Genomic DNA, 22728 nt, shown 5'->3' on the forward strand with positions numbered 1-22728 from the left:
CGCGCTGTTCTGCTGGAATAGACACCACACAGAAAACTTAAAGGGATCGCGGACCAAACATAAAAATTAGAGGGAACATTGGTTTTGACATTTTCAATTGACCCCGAGCCTCAACAGCTTTTTGGGGGAAGAGAGTTCCAATACCCTTTGTGTAAAAAAATGTTTCCAGACATCACCCCTGAACGGCCTAGCTCTAATTTTAAGGTTATTCCCCCTGGCTCTGGACTCTCCCCACCAGAGGAAATGGTATCCCTCTCTCTACCCTATCAACCCCTTTAATCATCGTAAACACCCCAATTAGATCATCCCTTAATCTTCTACATTCAAAGTTAATACAAGCCTAGTCTATGCAACCTGTCCTCATAAGTTAACCCTTTTCGCCCCGGTATTGTTCTGGTAAATTTTGACAGCGATTATCACATACAAAGCCAATGGATCGCGAGATGTCACCGAGCAGGAAAGGAGCTTTGAATAAAGTCAGGAGGAGGAAAAAGCGCAATGAAAAAGAAGGATCTTAAAGAGCCTTTTGAAGGCAAATAGGGATATGGCAAGGAGCAGGTGCTGATAGAAATTGTTCCGGAGGGCAGGAGCTTAGCATAGAGGAACTCCCTGCTAATGTTGGAGTGGAGGGAGTGAGGAATGAGAAGAGGACGGCTGTTGGAGGAGCAGAGGGTTCACACACAGGCATAGAGCTGCAGGAAGTCACTTCCTCTTTGCAATGAGAACAAATGCTGATAGCCTCTCGGCATTACTCCAAGCACCGATCCCACTATTACCCTTGCTGCTCTCGTCTAAACATTCTTTGCTGCATCAACTTTTGAAGAGAACATAACTAAAACTATTATTCAAAATTGTCAATGGGTTAGGAGACTCAGCCCCACTCCCACTGACGTCCCAGTGGCTGGCTGAATGCAACCATAAGCACTCCGAGGCTCCATAAAAAGAAGCCCTGGACATCGCCGTAGGCAGCAGCCTAGTGTCAACATAAGCAGAGGCCTGGGAGTCACCATAGGTCTGGGAACAGCCACCCTGCACCTCTTGGTCAGGGATTGGAACAATACACAATGATGGGAGTAGAAGAATGGCAAATGTGACTCAAGCTTACTGGATGCATCTCACACCCACCCTACCTGATCTTGCACATCTTCGTCGCATAGCTCCAACTGCATGATGTGCTCAAATGGTCGGAAAAGGGCCTCGTTGAAGTGGAAATAGGGCAGCTCATTCCAGTCTGTTAGAACTTCAGTCAGAATATCATGGATGAAGGAAACTGCCTTCTGGGAAACGTGCCTCTCCTTGTGACAGGCAGCCTGGGCATAGCAAAAATATTCATTTAATTGCAATAACTGTGGAAGAGCTAAAAGGGGAGAAAAGCACGTTCAAAAAAATCCACATTAAATATCAGCCCATGAAGGACTTTCTCACTCCACTTGTGACTGCTCCTGACTGATGAGTACTTGGCAGCCATGAAAAACTCAATCTGAAAGGCACAAGACTGGAGTGTGATGGAATACTCTCCACTTGCCTGGATGGGCACAGCTACAGCAGCACTCATGTAGCTCATTCCCATCCAAGACAAAGCAGTCGGCTTCATCGACAGCCCATCCACCTTAAATATCTGCTCCTTCCACACTGGCGCACTGTGGCTGCTGCAGTGTGTAGCATCTACAAGATGCACTGCAGCAAGTCCCCCTCGAAGTCACACAGCTTTGACATGTATTGGCCTTTAAGGCATCGTCGCCGGGTCAAAATACCGGCACTCCCTCCCTAACAGCACTGTGGGAGTACCTTCACCACACGGACTGCAACGGTTCAAGAAGGTGGCTCACCAGCACCTTCTCAAGGGGCAATTAGGGATGGGCAATAAATGCCGGCCTTGCCAGCGACGCCCACATCCCGAGAGTAAACATAAAAACATTAAATCGTACGCTTGCCTCTGCTAAGTGAGGGCCCACCACACTCCAGGTCTTCATTAGGTGCAAGAGGGGCCGAGATCTGCTTCGCACAATTCGCAACATCACATCGCCGAGTCGGAAGAGGTGCAGAGCGCTCCTTCGGTCATGGGTGGATTTGGCCTCTCCTGTGTATCAGAGGGGAAGGAATTAAAAACCTATTTACCAGCAGGACTAGCAGGAGAGGTCGGACTCTGTGCACCATGACAGCTTCCGTCACAAAGACTGCCAGTGCTACAGGAACGGCTTACAAAAGGAAATGTGGCACAGATACAGGCCATTCGGCCCAACCTGTCCATTCCGGCGTATATACTCCACTTGAGCCTCCTCCTGTCTTTCCTCATCTAAATCTAATCAGCATAACCCTCTATTCCCTTCTCCCTCATATACTTGTCCAGCCTCCCCTTAAATACATCGATACACTTCAACCACTCCCTGTGGTAGCGAGTTCCACATTCTCACCACTCTCTGGGTAAAGAAGTTTCTTCTGAATTCCCTGTTGGATTTCTTGGTGACTATCTTATACTGATGGCCTCTAGTTATGCTCCTCCCCACAAGTAGAAACATTCTCTCTGTATCCTCTCTATCAAAACATTTCATAATTTTAAAGACCTCGATTAGGTTACTCCTCAGCCTTCTTTTTTCAATAGAAAAGAGACTTGGCCTGTTCATCCTTTCCCCGATATGTAAAACCCTCGCATTTCTGATATCATCCTTGTAAATCTCTCTGCACCCGCTCCAGTGCCTCTATATCCTTTTTATAATAAGAAAGTCGTGCATTTATATAGCGCCTTTCACAATCTCAGGACGTCCCAAAGTACTTTACAGCCAATGAAGTACTTTTGTAGTGTAGTTACTATTGTAATGTAGGAAACACGGCAGCCGATTTGCTGCACATACTGCACTATGATAATGACCTGATCGCCTGTTTTAGTGATGTTGGGTGAGGGGAAAATATTGGCCGGGACACCAGGAGAACTCCCCTGCTCCTCTTCTTTTACGTCCATCGGACCTCGGTTTAATATCTCACCTGAAAGACAGCACCTCCGACAGTGCAGCACTCCCTCAGTACGACACGGGAGCATCAGCCTGGATAATGTGCTCAAGTCTCTGGAGTGGGACTTGAGCTCCACAACCTTCCGACTCATGTGCGAGAGTGCTACCCACTGAGCCAAGGCCGACACATCCACAAAGATGGAGGGCTAGACTTTCCACTTTTGTGCAGATCGCCAAAAATGGGCGTTATTTCCGGCGTGGGCGGTAAAAATGGGTTTTGAGATCGCCGGTTTGTCTTCCATTCTCAAGCCCCTAGTCTCCATTTTTGAAATTGGGCGTTACCGCGAGTGATATGAAATGGGCGGTAGTGTTAAATCTCTCTGACCTCCTGCCGTAAAGTGTCGCCGTCCTTAGCAACAGCATGGCAACGCTCGATTCATAAGAACATAAGAACATAAAAATTAGGAACAGGAGTAGGCCATCTAGCCCCTTGAGCCTGCTCCGCCATTCAATAAGATCATGGCTGATCTGGCCGTGGACTCAGCTCCACTTACCTGCCCGCTCCCCATAACCCTTAATTCCCTTATTGGTTAAAAATCTGTGATTTGAATACATTCAATGAGCTAGCCTCAACTGCTTCCTTGGGCAGAGAATTCCACAGATTCACAACCCTCTGGGAGAAGAAATTCCTTCTTAACTTGGTTTTAAATTGGCTCCCCCATATTTTGAGGCTGTGCCCCCTAGTTCTAGTCTCCCCGACCAGTGGAAACAACCTCTCTGCCTCTATCTTGTCTATCCCTTTCATTATTTTAAATGTTTCTATAAGATCACCCCTCATCCTTCTGAACTCCAACGAGTAAAGACCCAGTCTACTCAATCTATCATCATAAGGTAACCCCCTCATCTCCGGAATCAACCTAGTGAATCGTCTCTGTACCCCCTCCAAAGCTAGTATATCCTTCCTTAAGTAAGGTGACCAAAACTGCATGCAGTACTCCAGGTGCGGCCTCACCAATACCCTGTACAGTTGCTGCAGGACCTCCCTGCTTTTGTACTCCATCCCTCTCGCAATGAAGGCCAACATTCCATTCCCCTTCCTGATTACCTGCTGCACCTGCAAACTAACCTTTTGGGATTCATGCACAAGGACCCCCAGGTCCCTCTGCACCTCAGCATGTCGCAATTTCTTACCATTCAAATAATATTCCCTTTTACTGTTTTTTTTCCCCAAGATGGATGACCTCACATTTTCCGACATTGTATTCCATCTGCCAAACCTTAGCCCATTCGCTTAACCTATCCAAATCTCTTTGCAGCCTCTCTGTGTCCTCTACACAACCCGCTTTTCCACTAATCTTTGTATCATCTGCAAATTTTGTTACACTACACTCTGTCCCCTCTTCCAGGTCATCTATGTATATTGTAAACAGTTGTGGTCCCAGCACCGATCCATGTGGCACACCACTAACCACCGATTTCCAACCCGAAAAGGACCCATTTATCCCGACTCTCTGCTTTCTGTTAGCCAGCCAATTCTCGATCCATGCTAATACATTTCCTCTGACTCCGCGTACCTTTATCTTCTGCAGTAACCTTTTGTGTAACACCTTATCGAATGCCTTTTGGAAATCTAAATACACCACACCTCTATCCACCATGCTCGTTATATCCTCAAAGAATTCCAGTAAATTAGTTAAACATGATTTCCCCTTCATGAATCCATGTTGCGTCTGCTTGATTGCACTATTCCTATCTAGATGCCCCGCTATTTCTTCCTTAATGATAGCTTCAAGCATTTTCCCCACTATAGATGTTAAACTAACCGGCCTATAGTTACCTGCCTTTTGCCTGCCCCTTTTTTTAAACAGAGGCGTTACATTAGCTGCTTTCCAATCCGCTGGTACCTCTCCAGAGTCCAGAGAATTTTGGTAGATTATAACGAATGCATCTGCTATAACTTCCGCCATCTCTTTTAATACCCTGGGATGCATTTCATCAGGACCAGGGGACTTGTCTACCTTGAGTCCCATTAGCCTGTCCAGCACTACCCCCCCAGTGATAGTGATTGTCTCAAGGTCCTCCCTTCCCACATTCCTGTGACCAGCAATTTTTGGCATGGTTTTTGTGTCTTCCACTGTGAAGACCAAAGCAAAATAATTATTTAAGGTCTCAGCCATTTCCACATTTCCCATTATTAAATCCCCCTTCTCATCTTCTAAGGGACCAACATTTACTTTAGTCACTCTTTTCCGTTTTATATATCTGTAAAAGCTTTTACTATCTGTTTATGTTTTGCGCAAGTTTACCTTCGTAATCTATCTTTCCTTTCTTTATTGCTTTCTTCGTCATTCTTTGCTGTTGTTTAAAATTTTCCCAATCTTCTAGTTTCCCACTAACCTTGGCCACCTTATACGCATTGGTTTTTAATTTGATACTCTCCTTAATTTCCTTGGTTATCCACGGCTGGTTATCCCTTCTCTTACCGCCCTCCTTTTTCACGAACATATTTTTGTTGAGCACTATGAAAGAGCTCCTTAAAAGTCCTCCACTGTTCCTCAATTGTGCCACCATTTAGTCTGTGTTTCCAGTCTACTTTAGCCAACTCTGCCCTCATCCCACTGTGGTCCCCTTTGTTTAAGCATAGTACGCTCGTTTCTGACACAACTTCCTCACCCTCAATCTGTATTACAAATTCAACCATACTGTGATCACTCATTCCGAGAGAATCTTTTACTGGAAGATCGTTTATTATTCCTGTCTCATTACACAGGACCAGATCTAAGATAGCTTGCTCCCTTGTAGGTTCTGTAACATACTGTTCTAAGAAACAATCCTGTATGCATTCTATGAATTCCTCCTCCAGGCTACCCCGTGCGATTTGATTTGACCAATCGATATGTAGGTTAAAATCCCCCATGATTACTGCCGTTCCTTTTTCACATGCCTCCATTATTCCCTTGATTATTGCCCGCCCCACCGTGAAGTTATTATTTGGGGGCCTATAAACTACGCCCACCAGTGACTTTTTCCCCTTACTATCTCTAATCTCCACCCACAATCATTCAACATTTTGTTCATTAGAGCCAATATCGTCTCTCACAACTGCCCTGATATCATCCTTTATTAACAGAGCTACCCCACCTCCTTTCCCTTCTTGTCTATCTTTCCGAATCGTCAGATACCCCTGTATGTTTAATTCCCAGTCTTGGCCACCCTGCAACCACGTTTCTGTAATGGCCACCAAATCATACCAATTTGTAATGATTTGTGCCGTCAACTCATTTACTTTATTTCGAATGCTGCGTGCGTTTAGGTAGAGTGTTTTAATACTAGTTTTTAAACCATGATTTTTAGTTTTGACCCCTCCTGCAGCCCCTTTATATTCATACATATTGTCCCTTCCTGTCACCTTGTGGTTTACACTTTCCCCAATGCTACTCTGCTCTGTTGCCTCCTGCCTTTTGCATTCTTTCTTGGGGTCCTGTTCATCTGCGCTCTCACCCACTCTAACTAGCTCAGAGCCCTCTCCTGGGTTCCGAATACTCCTCGCATTGAGGCACCGATCTTTCATGCTTGTCTTTTTATTACACTTTGACCCTTTAGAATTTTGCTGTACAGTGGCCCTTTTTGTTTTTTGCCTTGGGTTTCTCTGTCCTCCACTTTTACTCATCTCCTTTCTTTTGCTTCTGTCTCCATTTTGTTTCCCTCTGTCTCCCTGCATTGGTTCTCATCCCCCTGCCATATTAGTTTAACTCCTCCCCAACAGCACTAGCAAACACTCCCCCTAGGACATTGGTTCTGGTCCTGCCTAGGTGAAGACCGTCCGGTTTGTACTGGTCCCACCTTCCCCAGAACTGGTACCAATGCCCCAGGAATTTGAATCCCTCCCTGCTGCACCATTGCTCAAGCCACGTATTCATCTGAGCTATCCTGCGATTCCTACTCTGACTAGCTCGTGGCACTGGTAGCAATCCTGAGATTACTACTTTTGAGGTCCTACGTTTTAATTTAGCTCCTAGCTCCTTAAATTCTTCTCGTAGGACCTCATCCCTTTTTTACCTATATTGTTGGTACCTATATGCACCACGACAACTGGCTGTTCACCCTCCCTTTTCAGAATGTCCTGCACCCGCTCCGAGACATCCTTGACCCTTGCACCAGGGAGGCAACATACCATCCTGGAGTCTCGGTTGCAGCCGCAGAAACGCCTATCTATTCCCCTTACAATTGAATCCCCTATCACTATCGCTCTCCCACTCTTTTTCCTGCCCTCCTGTGCAGCAGAGCCAGCCATGGTGCTATGAACTTGGCTGCTGCTGCCCTCCCCTGATGAGTTATCCCCCTCAACAGTACTCAAAGCGGTGTATCTGTTTTGCAGGAGGATGACCGCAGGGGATCCCTGCACTACCTTCCTTGCACTGCTCTTCCTGCTGGTCTTCCATTCCCTATCTGGCTGTGGACCCTTCACCTGCGGTAAGACCAACTCGCTACACGTGCTACTCATGTCATTCTCAGCATCATGGATGCTCCAGAGCGAATCCACCCTCAGCTCCAATTCCGCAACGCGGACCGTCAAGAGCTGGAGGCGGACACACTTCCCGCACACGTAGTCGTCAGGGACACCGGAAGTGTCCCTGAGTTCCCACATGGTACAGGAGAAGCATATCATGTGACCGAGCTCTCCTGCCATGACTTAACCCTTAGATACACTTAGATTCCCATGATTCAGAAGGTCAAGGGTCATCATGACATGCGCAGAAGAGGAGACAGAGAGAGAGGGAGCTGAGAGGGACTGAAAGCATGCGTGGCTGTGGTGTGTGTTTGTTTGGCTGTTGTGGGAGGCATGAGGGAGATTCACCAGTGGCAAAAAGTCTATTAAGTACCAAGAACATAGTTGGCACCGAATTTTTGTCCAACAAATAAGAAATAACATGGAAGGGATGGAGGAGGCCCTGGAGCTGGTAGCCAGGAACACTGGTGGCAAAGGGCTCCCAGTGGTCCCGGAGCACGGCACTGAACCCCAAGGGGCTGCACCCCCATTGCCAACCACACATGAGAGCCAGGAGCAACATTTTGCTTCTGGCTCGGAGCACGTACCCACCTCGGTACCGTCCTCTCCCGTACCTGTCCAAGCAGTAGTTCAGCCGTCACCCCCCCCTCCCCAATGAAGCATCGCCTGAGGAGTTCCTCGGCCAGGCTGCTTGGAGTCAGATGGGGAAGGGGTAGAGGTGGGGAGGAGAAGCGGGGGGGGGGGGGGGGGGGGAGATGGGGGAGGGGAGAGGGGAGAGTTGGTTTTTACAGAAATGCTTATGATTTCAGACAAATGTTCGGTTTAAATGTTTTTTATTTTACAAATCTTTGTTGCGCATTGGCTCAGATAGCTATACTGTTACACCCTGGTGATTCCTTAACATGTATGTAACCACAATGTAACATCACTATTACTGTATACACTCAACCTAGATGCACACCTTGACCACAAGGGGTGAACCTGTGGGAGACACTCCTTACCTGATCACACAGGTATAAAAAGGGAGGTCCCATGCAGAGTCATCGTTTTTGGAGTCCTGTGAATAAAAAGTTAAGGTCAGAGTGACCTTGTCCCCAGAATGTGCCTCGTGTGGTTTCATACTGTAGAGTAAGGACTTTACAGGTCTAATTAAACTTAACTTGAATCAACTTAAACTTTAACTGTCACCAAAGTGATGCCCACCATTGATGTATGACCTGCACACCCAACAGTGTGTCAGCCTTGTAAATAATAGCAACGTTCTTTCAGGCAAAGCGCTCATTGATGAGCTCCTGGCATAAGAGTCTTGCAGCTATCATGCCACCAAGGGCCCTTTCATGTGGTCTACAGGGGGGCGGGGGCATGGCTTCAGCGTCAGCCTGATTGTCTAGGCCGATGTCAGCATCCACCTCCTCGTCCTCCTCTTCTTCTCTCTCTGGTGAGGTGGACTGTCAGACTCTTCAGGCAATTCTTGTCTCCTCCTGATAGCCAAGTTGTGCAGCATGGAGCACACCACCACGAATTGAGTTACCTGCTCAGGATGGTATTGGAGCTTGCCTCCAGAGTGGTCCAGGCATCTAAAGTGCTGCTTAAGCACTCCGATGGTTTTCTCCACGATATTGCGAGTGGCTCTGTGGCTCTCGTTGTATTGCCTCTCGGCCTCGGTGTGGGTGTCACGCAGCGGGGTCTCAGCCAAGTGGCGAGGCCATATCCTTTGTCCCCAAACATCCAGCATTGACCTTGTGGCTGATTGTTAAACAAGTCAGATACAGTGCTCTCACGCAGGATGTGAGCATCATGGATGCTGCCCGGAAATTTAGCATTCACTGCCAGTATAATTTGCTGGTGGTCGTCAACGAGTTGCACATTCAGGGAATGGAATCCCTTGGGGCTCCTGAAAACCTCTGCATCCTGAAAAGGTGCCCTCATTGCGATGTGCGTACAGTCTATTGCTCCCTGCACCTTGGGGAAGTTTGCAATTCTGGAGAATCCTAGAGCCCTCTCACTCTGTGCCTCCATGGTCATAGGGAAGCGAGGAGGCGGGAGCTCGGAGCAGCGCGAGTCCGGGGTCGGCGAGAGGCCTATAAAGGCCAGCGGGAGTCGAGCAGTCAGTCGAGGAGGCGGGAGCTCGGAGCAGCGCGAGTCCGGGGTCGGCGAGAGGCCTATAAAGGCCAGCGGGAGTCGAGCAGTCAGTCGAGGAGGCGGGAGCTCGGAGCAGCGCGAGTCCGGGGTCGGCGAGAGGCCTATAAAGGCCAGCGGGAGTCGAGCAGTCAGTCGAGGAGGCGGGAGCTCGGAGCAGCGCGAGTCCGGGGTCGGCGAGAGGCCTATAAAGGCCAGCGGGAGTCGAGCAGTCAGTCGAGGAGGCGGGAGCTCGGAGCAGCGCGAGTCCGGGGTCGGCGAGAGGCCTATAAAGGCCAGCGGGAGTCGAGCAGTCAGTCGAGGAGGCGGGAGCTCGGAGCAGCGTGAGTCCGGGGTCGGCGAGAGGCCTATAAAGGCCAGCGGGAGTCGAGCAGTCAGTCGAGGAGGCGGGAGCTCGGAGCAGCGCGAGTCCGGGGTCGGCGAGAGGCGTACCGGTGCAGCTACAGGGAGAAGGCAAAAAAACAAAGGTGACGTCACAGCCTAGGGGGTAAGTGATTGGCTGGTGATTGGTGAGTAGTTTTTCTTTTTCTTCTTATATTGGTCAGTAACTTTTAACATTGTTATTACCAGTTTAAGTGTATCTAAGGGTTAAGTCATGGCAGGAGAGCTCGGTCGGGTGTTATGCTCCTCCTGTACCATGTGGGAACTCAGGGACGCTTCCGGTGTCCCTGACGACTACGTGTGTGAGAAGTGTATCCGCCTCCAGCTCCTGACGGTCCGCGTTGCGGAATTGGAGCTGAGGGTGGATTCACTCTGGAGCATCCACGATGCTGAGAATGACGTGAGTATCACGTGTAGTGAGTTGGTCTTACCGCAGGGAAAGGGTCCACAGCCAGATAGGGAATGGAAGACCAACAGGAAGAGTAGAGCAAGGAAGGTAGTGCAGGGGTCCCCTGCGGTCATCCCCCTGCAAAACAGATACACCGCTTTGGGTACTGTTGAGGGGAATGACTCATCAGGGGAGGGCAACAGCAGCCAAGTTCATGGCACCGTGGCTGGCTCTGCTGCACAGGAGGGCAAGAAAAAGAGTGGGAGAGCGATAGTGATAGGGGATTCAATTGTGAGGGGAATAGATAGGCGTTTCTGCGGCCGCAACCGAGACTCCAGGATGGTATGTTGCCTCCCTGGTGCAAGGGTCAAGGATGTCTCGGAGCGGGTGCAGGACATTCTGAAATGGGAGGGAGAACAGCCAGTTGTCGTGGTGCACATTGGTACCAACGACATAGGCAAAAAAAGGGATGAGGTCCTACGAAACGAATTTAAGGAGCTAGGAGCTAAATTAAAAAGTAGGACCTCAAAAGTAGTAATCTCGGGATTGCTACCAGTGCCACGTGATAGTCAGAGTAGGAATCGCAGGATAGCGCAGATGAATACGTGGCTTGAGCAGTGGTGCAGCAGGGAGGGATTCAAATTCCTGGGGCATTGGGACCGGTTCTGGGGGAGGTGGGACCAGTACAAACCGGACGGTCTGCACCTGGGCAGGACTGGAACCAATGTCCTAGGGGGAGTGTTTGCTAGTGCTGTTGGGGAGGATTTAAACTAATATGGCAGGGGGATGGGAACCAATGCAGGGAGACAGAGGGAAACAAAAAGGAGCCAAAAGCAAAAGACAGAAAGGAGATGAGGAAAAGTGTAGGGCAGAGAAACCCAAGGCAAAGAACAAAAAGGGCCACTGTACAGCAAAATTCTAAAAGGACAAAGGGTGTTAATAAAACAAGCCTGAAGGCTTTGTGTCTTAATGCAAGGAGTATCCGCAATAAGGTGGATGAATTAATTGTGCAAATAGATGTTAACAAATATGATGTGATTGGGATTACGGAGACGTGGCTCCAGGATGATCAGGGCTGGGAACTCAACATTCAGGGGTATTCAACATTCAGGAAGGATAGAATAAAAGGAAAAGGAGGTGGGGTAGCATTGCTGGTTAAAGAGGAGATTAATGCAATAGTTAGGAAAGACATTAGCTTGGATGATGTGGAATCTATATGGGTAGAGCTGCAGAACACCAAAGGGCAAAAAACGTTAGTAGGAGTTGTGTACAGACCTCCAAACAGTAGTAGGGATGTTGGGGAGGGCATCAAACAGGAAATTAGGGGTGCATGCAATAAAGGTGTAGCAGTTATAATGGGTGACTTTAATATGCACATAGATTGGGCTAGCCAAACTGGAAGCAATACGGTGGAGGAGGATTTCCTGGAGTGCATAAGGGATGGTTTTCTAGACCAATATGTTGAGGAACCAACTAGGGGGGAGGCCATCTTAGACTGGGTGTTGTGTAATGAGAGAGGATTAATTAGCAATCTCATTGTGCGAGGCCCCTTGGGGAAGAGTGACCATAATATGGTGGAATTCTGCATTAGGATGGAGAATGAAACAGTAATTTCAGAGACCATGGTCCAGAACTTAAAGAAGGGTAACTTTGAAGGTATGAGGCGTGAATTGGCTAGGATAGATTGGCGAATGATACTTAGGGGGTTGACTGTGGATGGGCAATGGCAGACATTTAGAGACCGCATGGATGAAGTACAACAATTGTACATTCCTGTCTGGCGTAAAAATAAAAAGGGGAAGGTGGCTCAACCGTGGCTATCTAGGGAAATCAGGGATAGTATTAAAGCCAAGGAAGTGGCATACAAATTGGCCAGAAATAGCAGCGAACCTGGGGACTGGGAGAAATTTAGAACTCAGCAGAGGAGGACAAAGGGTTTGATTAGGACAGGGAAAATGGAGTACGAGAAGAAGCTTGCAGGGAACATTAAGGCGGATTGCAAAAGTTTCTATAGGTATGTAAAGAGAAAAAGGTTGGTGAAGACAAACGTAGGTCCCCTGCAGTCAGAATCAGGGGAAGTCATAACGGGGAACAAAGAAATGGCGGATCAATTGAACAAGTACTTTGGTTCGGTATTCACTAAGGAGGATACAAACAACCTTCCGGATATAAAAGGGGTCAGAGGGTCTAGTAAGGAAGAGGAACTGAGGGAAATCTTTATTAGTCGGGAAATTGTGTTGGGGAAATTGATGGGATTGAAGGCCGATAAATCCCCAGGGCCTGATGGCCTGCATCCTAGAGTACTTAAGGAGGTGGCCTTGGAAATAGCGGATGCATTGACAGTCATTTTCCAACATTCCATTGACTCTGGATCAGTTCCTATGGAGTGGAGGGTAGCCAATGTAACCCCACTTTTTAAAAAAGGAGGGAGAGAGAAAACAGGGAATTATAGACCGGTCAGCCTGACCTCAGTAGTGGGTAAAATGATGGAATCAATTATTAAGGATGTCATAGCAGTGCATCTGGAAAATGGTGACATGATAGGTCGAAGTCAGCATGGATTTGTGAAAGGGAAATCATGCTTGACAAATCTTCTGGAATTTTTTGAGGATGTTTCCAGTAAAGTGGACAAAGGAGAACCAGTTGATGTGGTATATTTGGACTTTCAGAAGGCTTTCGACAAGGTCCCACACAAGAGATTAATGTGCAAAGTTAAAGCACATGGGATTGGGGGTAGTGTGCTGACGTGGATTGAGAACTGGTTGTCAGACAGGAAGCAAAGAGTAGGAGTAAACGGGTACTTTTCAGAATGGCAGGCAGTGACTAGTGGAGTGCCGCAAGGTTCTGTGCTGGGGCCCCAGCTGTTTACATTGTACATTAATGATTTAGACGAGGGGATTAAATGCAGTATCTCCAAATTTGCGGATGATACTAAGTTGGGTGGCAGTGTGAGCTGCGAGGAGGATGCTATTAGGCTGCAGAGTGACTTGGATAGGTTAGGTGAGTGGGCAAATGCATGGCAGATGAAGTATAATGTGGATAAATGTGAGGTTATCCACTTTGGTGGTAAAAACAGAGAGACAGACTATTATCTGAATGGTGACAGATTAGGAAAAGGGAAGGTGCAACGAGACCTGGGTGTCATGGTACATCAGTCATTGAAGGTTGGCATGCAGGTACAGCAGGCGGTTAAGAAAGCAAATGGCATGTTGGCCTTCATAGCGAGGGGATTTGAATACAGGGGCAGGGAGGTGTTGCTACAGTTGTACAGGGCCTTGGTGAGGCCACACCTGGAGTATTGTGTACAGTTTTGGTCTCCTAACTTGAGGAAGGACATTCTTGCTATTGAGGGAGTGCAGCGAAGGTTCACCAGACTGATTCCCGGGATGGCGGGACTGACCTATCAAGAAAGATTGGATCAATTGGGCTTGTATTCACTGGAGTTCAGAAGAATGAGAGGGGACCTCATAGAAACGTTTAAAATTCTGACGGGTTTAGACAGGTTAGATGCAGAAAGAATGTTCCCAATGTTGGGGAGGTCCAGAACCAGGGGTCACAGTCTGAGGATAAGGGGTAAGCCATTTAGGACCGAGATGAGGAGAAACTTCTTCACCCAGAGAGTGGTGAACCTGTGGAATTCTCTACCACAGAAAGTAGTTGAGGCCAATTCACTAAATATATTCAAAAGGGAGTTAGATGAAGTCCTTACTACTCGGGGGATCAAGGGTTATGGCGAGAAAGCAGGAAGGGGGTACTGAAGTTTCATGTTCAGCCATGAACTCATTGAATGGCGGTGCAGGCTAGAAGGGCTGAATGGCCTGCTCCTGCACCTATTTTCTATGTTTCTATGTTTCTAAGTCCCTCCTGGCACTTCAGTAACCTGTCTAATGCACAATATGTGACAAGCTGAGACAGATCGCAAATGTTGTCAGCTGAGGCCTGAAAAGAACCCGATGCGTAGAACAACAGTGCTGCGGTGACTTTGACCTTGACGGTACTGATGGTGCTGGAAGACTGCAGATCTCCCCTTATAAGCCTGCACACCTCAGTGATAACCTCTTTGTGGAAGCGCAGCCTCCGAAGGCAGGTAGTGTCGGACAAGTTGAGGTAAGAATGCTTCTCCCTGTACTTGCGGGGGGTATAACGTCTGGTCCTCCTCATCGTCTGGCACGTCTTACGTTGGGCATATAATGCTGTGGCGCGTACCTTCTGTCATCTCGCGTCTGCAGCATGTAATTGGTCATCAAGAGAGGGTGAGAAAGGACAGGCCCCATTGCAACAGCTCTATGCTTTCCACCGATTGGCCACAAAGAATAAATGTCCCGACGAAGACACCTATTAAATTCCAATCGTTCACAGTATGATAAAGATGTTTGTACAGATGTTCACATCACCTCCAAACACCTGCAGAGTAAATCCAAACTCCCCCGAGGTTGAAGCAGAGCAGCCTTTTAAATGATTTAGAACACGGTGTCCATAACGCTGTGAAGAAACCCAAAGTAAATTGAAGTAGGACCTTTGCTCACTCCCCGAACATGCTATGAATTTACTGATAGCTGGCAAGTAGCCACATACCAAAGCAACTAACGTAAACGGTTAGTTCCACTTTTTTCGATCGGATTTTTGGGCGAGCGATATTGTGGGCAAGATGTGTGCGAGGTGGTAAACGTGATGCTGGGCGATCTCCTGGGCGTTAGTTTCGGCAAATTTGATCTTTACGACAAAATAAAGTGGGCGGGCGGTCTTATTGAATCTCGGTGTTAATTCCGAGCGGAAACTAACGCTGGGCGATATTATGGGTGTTGATTTCACCCACTCTGATGATTCCGACCAAAAAAAAGTGGGCGGGCAGTATTATTTTTTCCCGGCGTTATGCACATGGTGTAAGTAACGCTCGGCAATAATTGTCCGAAAAATGGGCCTCAGTTTTCATTTTGTGGCTAAATGGGCAATATCTGGGCATTATATGTCATTTCAGTGGTAAAATGGGTGTTAAGTGAGCGTTATACATGCAAAAAAAGTGGAAAATCTGGCCCCTAGTCTCTTTCATTTCAATAGCAACAGGAGCTGTTGCCTGCTGGCTGACCTATGACACCTGGTGAATTGAGGGTGTAAAGTACACTGAAGTGCGTGAATGGGGCAGATGCAGGCACTTGTGGTCAGTGTCATTTGTTCTTGAGTCATGGGCAACACTGGCAAGGAAGTATTTGTTGTTCATCCCTAATTGGCCTGAGGGTCTTAAAGGTCAACTGCAGAGCATATGAGTGGAGTCATATGTAGGTTGTACCAAGTATTTCAGTGAGTGAGTGGTCAATCTATTGGACAAGCTCCCTAGAGAGACGGTGGAAGCAGTTAGTATTGATTCATTCAAATGCAAATTGGATGGATATCATTTTGGGATACAATATTTGAGTATTTTGAGACACGACATATGGTGAGTGTAACGTGTTCGGGAGGAACAGATGACTGTGGACCTGGGGTTCACCACTGGGGGTTTTCCTCACCTCATGTCTGGGTCTGTTGTAGACTAACTGATCGAGATTGGTTGACATTATTAGTCAACAACACCATTATTCTTGTAATGTGGGAAGTCGCATGATACAACAGTGACTACACTCCAAAAGTACTTCATTGGCTGTAAAGTGCTTTGAGACATCTGGTGGTCATGAAAGGTGCAATATAAATGTAAGTCTTTCTTTCTTTCCAGGATGGTAGGAGAATTAGATGGACCGTGGTCTTTTTATGTATAGCAATTGCCACGGGCCTACAGAGCTTGCAAAGGCCACAATTTTTGTCTTCTCCACAGTTGCCCAGAAACCACGTCAGAAATAAGAACATAAGAAATAGGATCAGGAGTAGGCCATACACCCCCTCGAGCCTGCTCCGCCATTCAATAAGATCATGGTTAATCTGATCTTGGCCTCAACTCCACTTTCCTGCCTGTTCCCCATAACCCTTGACTCCCCTATAGTTCAAGAATCTGTTTATCTCAGCCTTGAATATATTCAATGACCCAGCCTCCTCAGCTCTCTGGGTCAGAGAATTCCAAAGATTCATGACCTTCAAAGAAGAAATTCCTCCTCACCTCCATCTTAAATGGGTGACCCCTTATTCTGAAACTATGCCCCCTCGTTCTAGATTCCCCCACGAGGGGAAACATCCTCTCTGCATCTACCCTGTCAAGCCCCCTCAGAATCTTATACGTTTCAATAAGGTCACCTCTCATTCTTCTAAACGCCAATGTGTATAGGCCCAACCTGCTCAACCTTTCCTCATACGACAACCCCCTCATCTCAGGAATTAACCTCGTGAATCTTCTCTGAACTGCCTCCATTGCAAGTATATCCCTCCTTAAATAAGGAGACCAAAGCTGTATGCAGTACTCCAGGTGACACTGGAGATTAAAACCAATAGCCCAGTTACCTCCCTGCTGGGCTAAAGGAGCTGACGAACATACCTGGCATTGCGAGTGAGTAATCCACGGTCTCTGTAATGGAGTCAAAGAGCTGGGCCTGTGAAGCTCTTCGCAGCTGATTGAGAAATCCCACCAGAGCGTTTAGATTCAGCTTCACAGCAGCATCTTCAAACAACCTGCACGAGAGCAGGAATGGGGGAAAGGAAGGGAGAGAGAAAGGGTGACAGCGAACATAATGAGAAGAAATAAAGAGAATAAATTAGTATTCACTGCACTCAAGGGTACTTTCAAGTCACTTAACTGCTCTGATTTTGCCGGTAATTTTCCCACCCAGATTTTATCTTTAAATCGTTCCCACTCTAAGATTGAAGGTAAATAGAAACATAGAAAATAGGTGCAGGAGTAGGCCATTCAGCCCTTTGAGCCTGCACCGCCATTCAATAGATCATGGCTGATCATTCCCTCAGTACCCCTTTCTTGCTTTCTCTCCATACCCCTTGATCTCTTTAGCCGTAAGGGCCATATCTAACTCCCTCTAAATCGCTCTTGTTTTGATTTTGTCAGTTATTCTCTTTGCTCTGATTAATTCTCTCCCATCATGATTTTACTGGTAATTATCTCTATGCAGGCTTTGCTGGTAATGAATCTCTTGTTTGCCTTGGGTTGCCCCACACTCCCCTCGCCCCTCCATTGCCTCAACTGCCTCAGCCCCACGCTCTGGAATAAACCTCTCCATCTCTCTACCTCTCTTTCCACCTTTAAGACGCTCTTTAAAAACTTACCTCTTTGACCAAGCTTTCGAACAGCTTTCCTAATGTCTCCTTCTTTGGCTTGGTACCAAATTGTGTTTGATTGCGCTCCGATGAAGCACCTTGGGACATTTTTCTACATTAAAGGCGCTACATAAGTGCAAAGCCGTCGTAAATAAATTGCAGGTCACAAAAAATAAAAAGATTTTGTACAATAAATAGTCCACTAGGATTACTCATCCGACAAATTCATTTCTGTTTGACGTACCTGAGGATGCTTGAACAGAAAGTAAACTATTGAACTACTTTTGAATAATTCCCCTAATATTACAAAGTATTACAAAGTTACATAGTATTTACAGCACAGAAACAGGCCATTCGGCCCAACAGATCCATGCTGGTATTTATGTTCCACAAGAGCCACCTCCCATCCCTCTTCGTCTAACGCCATCAGCATATCCCTCAATTCCTTTCTCCCTCATGGGTTTATCTAGCTTCCCTTATGCTAATTGCCCCAACCACTCCCTGTGGTAGTGAGTCTGTGTAAAGAAGTTTCTCCTGAATTCCCTACTGGATTTACTAGTGACTATCTTATATTTATGGCCCCTACTTTTGGTCTCATTTATTAATATCTTGGACAGTTACTTGGCCTTTCCGCTGGGAATTTTACAAAAGATAGGACAATGCATCAACTCTATCTGGTGCACGAGGTTTTAGGCTCCTTACTTACTTGTCAGCCATTGTGGAGAGCGTGTAGACAGCCCTGGCCGCATTGCTCATGCTCAGCACGCCCCCTCCTCGGAAGTCAAACGCCCTGCCCTTGCAGTTCTCCTTGATCAGCTCCTGAATGGTGACGGACTGAATGACAGGGTTGCCGATATTTGTGTCCCGCTCGGGGCTCAGGTTCCGGGTGGAGTCGAGAGCCGCGTCTGTCGGCGTCAGGGAACTTGGGGCCTGCTGGGTCTGGGTGATGGTGATAGGAGGCTCGCAGCCTCCCTCGCTGAAGTGGCTGTGCTCCAACGTGCTGATGTACTCGCACACTCTGGTGAGACACAGGAACCGTTTCAGCCTGTCCCACATTACTTAATCACACGTACACCTCTTGTTATTTTACAGTTGCTACCCGTGATCTATGCTAAGAGTGTAAATTAAAAAAGAGGGACTAGCTGGTGCAGAGGTTTGGACACTAACCTTTTGTTGAATCCTTAACTCTTAAAAATAATCACACGAGGGCACGTACTGCAGACACAGTCACTCTGTGACCTTCACCGTTATTACCTGGACCAAGGAGTCTGGCCCTGCGAGGGACCTCCCCTTATATACCTGAATCTCCAAGTAAGGAGTGTCTCCCACAAGTACACGCCCTGTGGTCAAGGTGTGCATTTCTAGTAAGTATATACAGTATGTAGTGGTTACCTGAGGGTTACAATTGTATAAGGGTTACAGTAGTATGCTGGTTACAGTACATGACACCTTCCACCTCCGGGCCTGGGTTTTGGTGCAAAGTAGTTTGAGCTGGCACTGGCACTGTGGTAACAGTGTAAATGAATAAGCGTAGAGTCAGTGCGATGATTTGGACACAGTGAGAATGTAGAGAAGGGGAAGAGCATGTAGCACGGTGTTTTTGGAGATCCAAAGAAACAAGAGAGAAAGACTCTGGAAACAATGGGCGGAGTATCAACGGATAAAGATGGAAAAGGTTGTGACGGAGAGAGCTTGTTGTACGTCCAAAGGGTTTTTCTTTCCCTGGTAAACCATCTCGTAGATGATTTGCCTTGTGAGCAGTCTGAACGGGAACATGATAATTAATGGTCCTGAAATCCCGGCCTTCCCGGGTCCGTACGGAATGTGTACGGACCCGGGAAGGCATCGCAATGCGCATGCGCCAAAAACAGGCTTTTCCAATCTGTCAAGCTCTGGCTTGACAGATCCTCTGTATCCCCACAGTCAGGACATTCGCACGGGCAAGATTGCGGTATTTACCCATCCCTTGCCCAGCGAATGTCCTGAAAACTCTTGCACCTTCAGAGTTTTAAAACATACAAAAACATAAAAATAAAATGTTTAAACACATTTTAATGTTAAAAACCCTGTCCACTAAGATAAGTTTATTTTAAACCATAATTTAAAACTTTTTCTTTTAAATTGGAAAATATATTTTTTCTAAGACATTTATTAACTTTAATTTAAATTAATGTTATATATGTGATTTTTCTCCCCGATTTTTTTATTGGTGCCTTGGTGTTGGAGGGGGTTTCTCAATCATAATAAGTAGAACTACTTAGAGTTCCCATTATTATGAATGAGAAAATACTTTACCTGGATTGGCTGCCCAGTGCCACGTGACTTCAGTTCCGCTCTATGCCGGTCCAGACGAGCACGTGCTCCAATGCGCAGGGAGAGGAGGCCTCAGGACCGGGATCGGTAGGTAGGTGCGCATCTTTTTAGCCGCGGGAAGCAGAGGAGCGGGATTTCAGGGCCATTATTCTTGGTGACGTATCTGCTTAATCATAGAATCCTAGAATAGTACAGTGCAGCCACATCTCTTTCATAGAGCAATCCAGTCAGTCCCACTTCCCCGCTCGTTCCCCATATCCCTGCAATTTCTTCTCCTTCAAGTATTTATCCAGTTCCTTTTTGAAAGCTTCTATTGAATCTGTATCCACCGCCCTATCAGGTAGTGCATTCCAGATCCTAACCACTTGTGTAAAAAAAGTTTGATTTCCTTTCTAGAACATAACAAAGGTCATGAACAAGAAAAGACCACTGGGGCCATCAAAGTACTACCCTCCTGTATCCTGGACATCCCTAGGGTTTTTGCTTTTACAGTCCTACCTGGTAGACCATGGCATTCCTTACCACCTTTCCTCCACCCTCCATTTCGTATCCGCCCTATTTTGTTGGGTGGGAGGTCATCGCATGTGCCAGGCGGGCTCTCCACAGGATTCCTGCCGCCAAGATGCAGCCCACCAGAGCAACCGAGGAGACTCAGTGCTGTGGCAGGGACGGAGTTCCCGCACCATTGACGGATCCTAAAGGAGCAGAGGTGCCGTGAAGATCAGAAGGTGGCTCCCACTAAGGACTTCACCCCAGACTGTGGCCTTCAGCACATGAAGTGCCTGGGGGCCGGTTAGAGGGTGATGAGGTCACGACAAGCCCCTCTCACTCTGTTTTGGGAACTCTGGGTCGTTGTCGTGGATCCCCCGGAGCCTGCCACCATCTTCCACCCTGAGAAGCGGCTGTAGCTGGTGTGGAAGTAAGGGGTATCCACTGTGGTCAAGGCCCTGCACCTTTCCCACACCGCCATTTGCATTCGCTGCAGGGAAGGAATGGCCAATGGTGTTCCTGTCGGGGTTAGGGGGAGGAAACCCTGGTCAGGGTGGCAAGGCCACAGTAGGCCCCACTTTGCCCTGATGGGATGGCAGCGGAGAACTCCCCCCCCCCCCACCCCGCCGCTTCCCAAAGTCTAAGTCTGGTCCCATCTAATTATTACTTCCTGACCTACATTATCTTTTCTGCGAATCTTTTTTTAACCTTAGTCCTGCACTGTGACCAAATTTCATTCACCAAGGCTTCCCAATGAACCCCAAAGAATCCTGCACCACCAAGAGCAATGTGGGCCTGCACTGTGCGGGATCACGCCACCGACCTACCTGAAGACATGCTGCCAGCAGTCTGCATTGTGGCTGCCCATCTCCAGCCCCACGTTGAGGATCGCGTCCATGCAGAGCACGTGGGCCGTGTGTAGCTGAACACCCTGGGGCCGCCCGATCTGCTCCAGCTTCTGCTCAACTTTCTGCTTCACTGCGGGGACACAAAGCAATCACACAGGGTCTACATCACACCGCCAGGACATTACCGCCTCCTCCTCCCAGCTCGTTCTGCTTCTGGTGGTGACTTATCTCATGCTGGCACCGCAGGAGACCCAGAGAGTTAACGCACGGGTCAACATTAGCATCCTCGACCAGGCCAACATCCCCAGCATTGAAGCACTGACCACACTTGATCAGCTTCGCCGGGCAGGCCACAATGTTCGCATGGCAAACGAGCCAAAGGTGGGCAGCGGAAACGTTACAAGGACACCCTCAAAGCCTCCCTGATAAAGTGCAACATCCCCACTGACACTTGGGAGTCCCTGGCCAAAGACTGCCCTAAGTGGAGGAAGTGCATCCGGGAAGGCGCTGAGCACCTCGAGTTTCATCGCCGAGAGCATGCAGAAATCAAGCGCAGACAGCGGAACGAGCGTGCGGCAAACCTGTCCCACCACCCCGTCCCTCAACGACAATCTGTCCCATCTGTTACAGAGTTTATGGTTTTTGTATTGGACTAATCAGCCACCTAAGGACTCATGTTAAGAGTGGAAGCAAATCTTCCTCGATTCCGAGGGACTGCCTATGATGATGATGTCAGTACCCTGTGCTGTTTCTCTTGTAGGCAAGTGTGAGGTCATCCACTTTGGACATACAAAAGATAGAACAGAGTACTTTCTAAATGATGAATAGCTAGAAACATTGGAGGTTTAGAGAGACTTGGAGGTCTATGTACATAGATCATTAAAATGTAATGGACAGGTACTGAATATAATCAAAAAGGTTAATGAAACGTTGGGCTTTATATCTGGAGGACTAGAATACAAGGAGGTAGAAGTTATGCTGCAGCTGTACAAAACCCTGGTTACACCACACCTGGAGCACTGTGTTCAATTCTGGGCACCACACTGTAGGAAGGATATATTGGCTTTGGAGGGAGTGTAGATTTACTAGAATGTTATCTGGACTCCAAGGATTAAATGACGAGGAGAGATTACACAAACTAGGGTTGTATTCTGTGGAATTTAGAAGGTTAGGCCACAGCTGGAGTATTGCGTGCAGTTCTGGGCGCCGTATTATAAGAAGGACGTGATTGCACTAGAGAGGGTGCAGAGGAGATTTACTCGGATGCTGCCTGGAATGGAGAATCTTAGTTATGAGGACAGATTGAATAGGCTGGGTTTGTTCTCATTGGAACAGAGGAGGTTGAGAGGCGACGTCATTGAGGTATACAAAATATTGAGGGGCCTGGAAATAGTGAATAGTAAGGGTCTATTTCCATTGGTGGAGGGGTCTATTACGACAATGCATAGTTTTAAAGTGGTTGGTGGAAGGTTTAGAGGGCATTTGAGTGGAGGGGCTTCTTTACGCAGAGGGTTGTGGGAATCT

The 22728-nt window shown here is 47.6% G+C and overlaps 1 protein-coding gene across 1 annotated transcript in view; it reads right to left on the bottom strand.

Annotated features, from left to right (window-relative positions):
- arfgef3 (ARFGEF family member 3) overlaps positions 1–22728 on the bottom strand; it is a 170000-nt gene that overhangs the window by 49413 nt on the left and 97859 nt on the right. Inside the window, exons 18-22 of the mRNA XM_070889111.1 lie at positions 21184–21334; positions 18261–18572; positions 16824–16957; positions 1935–2080; positions 1131–1310 (exon numbers count right to left, since the gene is read on the bottom strand). Coding sequence (XP_070745212.1) covers positions 1131–1310; positions 1935–2080; positions 16824–16957; positions 18261–18572; positions 21184–21334 — 923 coding nt within the window. The remainder of the gene's footprint in view (positions 1–1130; positions 1311–1934; positions 2081–16823; positions 16958–18260; positions 18573–21183; positions 21335–22728) is intronic.

Source organism: Pristiophorus japonicus, chromosome 9 (genome assembly GCF_044704955.1).
Source record: "Pristiophorus japonicus isolate sPriJap1 chromosome 9, sPriJap1.hap1, whole genome shotgun sequence".
NCBI classification, from domain to species: domain Eukaryota; kingdom Metazoa; phylum Chordata; class Chondrichthyes; family Pristiophoridae; genus Pristiophorus; species Pristiophorus japonicus.